This window comes from Sinocyclocheilus anshuiensis, unplaced genomic scaffold, assembly GCF_001515605.1.
Source record: "Sinocyclocheilus anshuiensis isolate Anshui unplaced genomic scaffold, SAMN03320099.WGS_v1.1 scaffold1898, whole genome shotgun sequence".
In the NCBI taxonomy this organism is placed as follows: domain Eukaryota; kingdom Metazoa; phylum Chordata; class Actinopteri; order Cypriniformes; family Cyprinidae; genus Sinocyclocheilus; species Sinocyclocheilus anshuiensis.
The window spans coordinates 197,292-204,451 of NW_015547733.1; the positions used below are offsets into that span (position 1 = coordinate 197,292).

At 37.8% G+C, this 7,160-nt stretch overlaps 1 protein-coding gene across 1 annotated transcript in view; it reads right to left on the bottom strand.

Moving 5' to 3' along the window:
- LOC107704356 (dermatan-sulfate epimerase-like) overlaps positions 1-7,160 on the bottom strand; it is a 27,981-nt gene that overhangs the window by 2,551 nt on the left and 18,270 nt on the right. The window contains exons 4-5 of the mRNA XM_016507261.1: positions 2,697-2,936; positions 1,208-1,415 (exon numbers count right to left, since the gene is read on the bottom strand). Of these exons, the coding sequence (XP_016362747.1) occupies positions 1,208-1,415; positions 2,697-2,936 (448 nt within the window). The remainder of the gene's footprint in view (positions 1-1,207; positions 1,416-2,696; positions 2,937-7,160) is intronic.

Genomic DNA, 7,160 nt, shown 5'->3' on the forward strand with positions numbered 1-7,160 from the left:
GTCGTGGAGACGCTGTGTTTCGTTGTGAAAGCCAAACTACTTTGTTTGGCCTTCCAAAAGAGGACACAACTAGAAATCAGTGGTTAAGTTGTATTTACAACACTGTTCCAGAACAGTTCAAACCAAATATTCGTGTGTGCGCAAAACATTTTACGGAGGACTGTTTCCTGATCCTGGTAGACTACAATGCCGGTGTTCTGACAAATAATGCTGACTCACAGCTTGCAAGTAAGTTTTCCTATTTAAAGGATTTGCCACTGATGATTAAAACGTGAGTTTTGAGCAGTGTAGAGATTAGCGCTTATTGTTTGTCATTTCTCTGATCACAAATGCAGACAAGCTTTTATGTTAAGTGGCGCGATGCAACGCAACGCGTAAAAAGACAGTATAAGTCATTATAATCAGTAATTATGTCCCCACTGGATGCTACAAATGCCTCGTTTATAATGGGTTTATTGGTGTTGTCTCATCACGCCGGGACACGACATCACAGTATGGTGAGGGGCGTAACATTTCCGTCACACGCTTGAGGTATTCGGCCAATCACAACGCACTGGATAGCTGGCCAACCACAGCACACCTCGCTTTTCAGAACGATGAGCTTTGTAAAAATCGACGTGTTTCAGAAAGACGGGGCATAGAGGAGAAACAGTAATGTACAGTATGTGGAAAATAATGTGTTTTTTAAACCTTGAAACCGCATAAACACATTTCATTACACCAAATACACCAAATAATGTTCTTTTTTAGCAACGTCATATGACCCCTTTAAGTCAAGAACTGAACGTTTAATTATCTCTAAATAAAAAGTAAAATAACAGTAATAAACAAGTGCATTTGCTGTGAAACAAACATTTTTTTCCTCAAGCTTTAAATTAAAGAACAAGTGGGTTTATATGGTACAGTATGTAGGCTTATTAGGGTCTTCTGCATGTCCAAGAGCTCTGCACATCTCTATACAGACTCCTGTAAGCCTATTGCCTAACTTTTAATGTCAGTACACTGTAACAGAGGGCATTGATATTTTAATGATTACAAAGCTAGTTCATGCTTGTGTTTCTTTCTAAAGATGTATTATATATTGATTACATATTTATTTATCAACTCAAATGACCTAAAACGTAAATGGTGAAATTTTGCAACATTGACAATTATTATTATGCAAATAAGTTATCAGGTCCATGCTCAGGAACATAACAAATCTTACCAGAGGAACTCTGTGTGCAGTGTGCACCAGCGCTGCCCCCTGCCTGCCTGTCCTGGGCCCTCCAGAACTCGATTCTGTCTGATTACCTCAGCCAGCCAGTTCCCGCTGCCATTTCGCATGACATACCGATCCAGAAAGACCAACTGACTCTCTGGCCCATAGAACCAGTTATAGTTGGAATCTGCGATTGCAACAGTTCTCTGAAAACCTGCAGGAGCAAAAAATACATTGAAACATTCGAAGCTAAAAACAGTATGTGGGATTAGGTCAACTAAAAAGTAATTGTTCATACTGTTGCCTACAAACTGCACAATAAGCATTTATTTTCAGTCAGTCAGTAGAAGCTTGTTTGACTGCTGTTGAAGTAAACACGTTTTAATTAACGAGGTTGGGTAAAGATTCAAGGAGGAACAGCAGTTTACTGTGAAAAGGGATATTAAACCTAGCAACCACTAGAAAATATTTAGCCAGAATGAATCACTTTTGTGTAAAAGAACGACAGCAGTAAGCACTGTTTTTAGAGGGCAGCATTTAACTAACGAGGGTTTGATGTTAGTATTTTCACCAGTTTGTTTTAGTTTCCACAGAGAGCCAAAACACTTGCTAGTTACACTGATAGAAATACAAAAACGGCTAAGAAGAGGCCATATAGTCCTAACAGTACTGCATCTGTGTGCATTCCCAGAGACTGAGTGTATTGTGACCGCTAACCCTCTACGTCTCCTGATTTTTTGCTTAAGGTTTTGGTCTCCACTACAATAAAATGGCTTTTGGCAGGAGGCTGCAAACTGTCCAAACCTGACTTGTCTGTAGACGCACACAAACAGCTTGACGGCTGTTAGTTCTTTGATGTGCACAGAGCGCTATTGTTGCAGTTACAACTCATGGTCTGAGCTTTGGTTTGGCGTTGGCCAGGGTACCCGTTTATCGTTTTAAGGTGAGACCAAGCAACTGATCTGTAAAAGGAGTTTATTACTGTACTTTGACTGTCATGTGGAAAGCACTTTATTAACACAAATGTCTATTAAAATTTTTGAAGGGGTCATATCCTGAAAAAAAGCAAGCAAGCAAGCAAGCATTCAATGTACTACCGAAACATATTGTACATTTCAAAACTGAAGATGCATTTATCGAAACAAAATGTGTCAATCTGTCAAACTGTAATGCAGGCTTTGCAAAGAGGCTGTTATTGAAAGATGGGGCAGCACAAAATATACTGGACCCAACAGCAAAACTGCAGCCCACGTAAAGTAAGCATTGTTATTTATTTGCAAAATGGGCATTTTTACATACTGTAGATGTTACAACAGCAACAAAAACGTCCCATATAATTCTAAGCATCGGAAAGAGGGTGGAAATAATTAACATTTTTAGCCTTTTAATTGGACCTCGGGTAAAGAAATGAAATGTTAAAACATTTGCAATCTGACGCCTCTAAGAGCTGTGCTTGTAATACACAGTCACACAACTAGAAAGAGCAAAGCCTTACCAGGCAACACTGTCCTGTAGAGAAATGCGAAGTGTTTGTGGAGCCAGGGATGATTGAAGTGGCCGATATCAAAGTGTCTCTGTACCAGATACATGTACTGAAAGAGTGAACGAGTGGTGTAAGTTCCATAGGCCACACCCTCATACAGAGACCCATCAGTCACATCTCGGAGAAGCACCATGGACTTTTCCATGATGGCCAGAGCCTGTTTTGTCCAGAGGTACGCATCCTGGAGGTATCCTGAAATACAGAGCAAAGTAGTAAAAATGGCAGCACGGAGATGAATTAGTTGTGATCAGAAGGCAGTTTTATGAATATGGTGAACTTTGGTGCACTTTGGACATTATCTGTTAACATATTTCATTCATTGTAGCACAAAAAAAATACACTACCATTTAAAATTCTCTATTATATTCTGTATTGAACACTATTATGTTCACTAATGCTGCATTTATTTGATCAAAAATACAGTAAAACAGTAATATTGTGAAATGATGACAATTTAAAATAATTATTTAAAAATGTAATTTATTCATTGACGATGGCGAAGCAGAATTTTCAGCATCATTCAGTCTTCAGTGTGACATGATTTTTCAGAAATCATTCTAATCATTCTGCTCAAGAAACATTTCTTCTTATTATTACTATTATCAAGGATGAAAACAGTTGTGTTGCTTAACTTTTTTGTGAAAACAGTCATATATTTTTGTTCAGGATTTATTTGAAAAACAAACAGCATTTTACTTTAAAGGGGTCATATGATGCGATTTCAAGTTTTCCTTTCTCTTTGGAGTGTTACAAGCTGTTCGTGAATAGATAAGATCCCTAAAGTTGCAAAGACTAAAGTCTCAAACCCAAAGAGATATTCTTTATAAAAGTTAAGACTCGTCCACGCCCTCCTAATACGCCTCGTTTAAACACGCCCCACCAAATACACAAAATAATGTTCTTTTTAGCAACGTCATGTGACCAAAATATTACGTCTTTTGTAACAATATTTACTTTGATCTCCTGAGTGTCACAGCAAATAATAAATCTAATTGCGAGTGGTAGTTTATTTAAAGAAACAAAGAAAACACAGAAGAATTACAGGACACATGTAAAACTAATCAGAAACCAAGGAAACAGACAAGGAAGTAATAGACAACTATATGGAAACAAATGATCAAATTGAGGAACTAAGGAAACCAAAACAGGAACTGAAGACAGGATGGTTGTGCCACTAAGGTTGACAATCAGCAATTTCTGAAAATTAAATAAAAAAAAAAAGACAATCAGCAATTTCTGAAAATTTAATTAAAAAAGAGACCGTTTTAGACTGATTTTTTCTTTTCAACTTTGATTATATAGCACATGTTGCAATGGAACATTACAAAGAAATATTTTTCTTGATCTTGAACTTCAGCATTACAATTTGTACATTTACATGCAAGAAAACTGCCTGAGACTCAAGACTGCCTGAGGTAAAACAGACCCAAAAAGTCCATAATTTAGTTGTTTATCCACATAACAAGAACATCAGTCATAACATGACTAAACAATTTAATTTCTTTAAATGGTCTAAGGAAAATAGTGCTTATGATTACAGAATGTTTCAGAGTGCTGCTTTGTGCAATAACCCGGGAATAAGTTGTTTTCATATGTGCATGTAAATGGACTTGTGTCAGCAAAAAGCAGTTCTTAGCCGTTACATCTAGCTCTCTAGCTACATCTAGAGAGATCAGACAGAAACCGCATCACTTTATCCTCATCAAGTTACGTTTGATGGTATAAATGATGAATTGTAGTTATAATTATGACTCTGGGAAGCAGAAGAAACACAGACACTAAGACTCTTTGCAAAGCTTAGTAAATTCCTGTACTAATTTGAGCTAAACTCTTAGTATAACACCACCTCGCATGTACAGCAAGACTTAATTTCAGGAAAATGTTTCAAATGTACTCCCACCTCCTCTGCCTGCATGCCTGGGTGAGTATGAGAAGAACCACATAAATATTTAGACCACAGCTCATCAGTTTATTGAGCAATCCTGTCACACCACAGATTTCCTGGAACACACTATAGGTCCACCCACAAACAGCTATCTAAGTTATTCCACACACACACACACACACACACACACACGCACACGCACACACACACAATCTTTTTCTGTTACATTTCACAACAAAGTACATAGTATATTCCAGTACTAATCCTCCGATTTTTTTAGCTCAATGAAGGCATGGTTGAGAACGTTCTGTTTGGAGAGTCGAACCACCACACCACTTATGCTATTTTTGCTGTTTGTGTGCTGTGTACATTTAAATAAGTGTACAGTATACAACCAGTGTACAGTACACAGCTGGGCCATAAAGCTCAATCCACTTGACTTGATGTCTGGGTATGGGACAGAATTGTAATTTTTGGATGATCTATTTCTGTAATAAGCCATCTTTCCAAAGTAACCACTTATACTATGTGTTCCAGGGCTGAATAAAGACTCATTGCAAGTGTTGTTGTCGTTTCCCGCCCTTGTGAAAAAATGCTAACAATGTAATTGCTATTGAAATTGAAATATTAAATGTAATATTGAATAACACACTACAGTTAAAGTTCTAAAAAAAAATGTATCAAATAATCTCATTCTCAAAAGTCAACAGTAATTTCAATTGAGTGCCTTCTTAAAAGTTGTGAAGGTCTCAGAAGATAAGGTGGAGGTTAGAAGCTCGTTCCACCACAGGACATGTGAGAGCATTCTGGAAAGTGACTTTGTACCCTGTTTTGCTGGACCACCAGACGGTGGTAGAATATAGACACTTAGGAGTGTGGTGAAGTAGTGGAGTGCTGTTCTAGTGGTAGTTCTTATGGCCAAAATCAGAGCCTTGAGTTTGATATGGGCAGCTACGGATGAAGCGAGACCAAAACAGTGTGATGCGGTCTGCTATTGGTTGACTGAAGATCAGACATGCCTCATAACGTGTGAAACTGCAAAACCAGGCAGTCACCAAAAAGTGCCAAGTGAAGTTTAAATGGCAAATAAAAAACTACCCACAAGTTCCTGACTGTCTCGACTGGCAAGATGTAGAACTGATGAGTTGGCTGGGATTACTAGGAGCTTTCACAAGGTTGTGCTTAAAGGGTTCGTTCACCCAAAAATGACAATTGTGACCCTGGAGCACAAAAGCAGTCATAAGTAGCACGGGTATATTTGTAGCAATAGCCAAAAATACATTGTATGGGTCAAAATTATCGATTTTTCTTTGATGCCAAAAATCATTAGGATATTAAGTAAAGATCATGTTCCATGAAGATATTTTGTAAATTTCCCACTGTAAATACATCAAAACGTAATTTTTGATTAGTAATATGCATTGCTAAGAACTTAATTTGGACAACTTTAAATGTGATTTTCTCAATATTTAGATTTTTTTTGCACCCTCAGATTCCAGATTTTCAAATAGTTGTACCTTGGCCAAATATTGTCATATCCTAACAAACCATACATCAATGGAAAGCTTATTTATTCAGCTTCATGATGTATAAATCTAAATGTAAAAAAAAATTACCCTTATGACTGCTTTTGTGGTCCAGGGACTCTCATGTCGTTTCAAACCCATAATATTTCTGTTTATCTTCGGAACACATATAAAGACATTTTTAACATTCTCACATCATTTTTGTCTATCCATTGAAAGTCTATGCAACCAAAACTTTGATGCATCAAGAAATACAAAAAGACATTGGTAAAAGTAATCCATAAACCAATGCAGGGACAGCCTTTCTGGATGGCAGAGTATGGGTCGCCATACCCTAGCCTTCTCCACCATACCCCGATTGTTTGTTGCCATACTCTAGGCGATCGTCCCCTTCGACCCCGGAACGCAATCGCCTACCTCATGCCATACCTTCTGCCACCACTGTACTAATGTCTATTTGTGCTTTTTGATGTATCAGAGTTTTGGTTGCATTGACTTTCAATAAATGAAAGGAAGTCTTATGGGTTTGGAACAACATGAGGGTGAGTGAAAGATGATAGAATTTTAATTTTTGGGTGAACTATCCCTTTTAGGGGACTTTCCTTTATCCAGGTTTACTGTATATCAATGCTGTTATTTTATACAGAATCATCTGCTATGAAACTGAGCTGGGAATGCTGGGAAGAGTGGGGTAAAAAGAACCTCCAGATATTTGGACAGATATGAGAGAAGCCGACTGATAAGAAAAAAAAGAGCAGCAGGACATACTTTCAGGGCCAAAAACTACAGATTATGTTATGAATAGCTGCAGGGGAGGAATACAGACAGAGAGAAACACAAAAGAGTGAGAGAGAGAGAGAGAGAGAGAGAGAGAGAGAGGGGAGAATATCTGTTCTGAAATACTGAAGTCATGTGGAGAACTGCTTCACTGGAGAAATAATTATGGAGGCTTAAGTTCAGCTCTGCAGAATGACCCTGAGCAGCCTTAAATTCCAGGCAGGAATG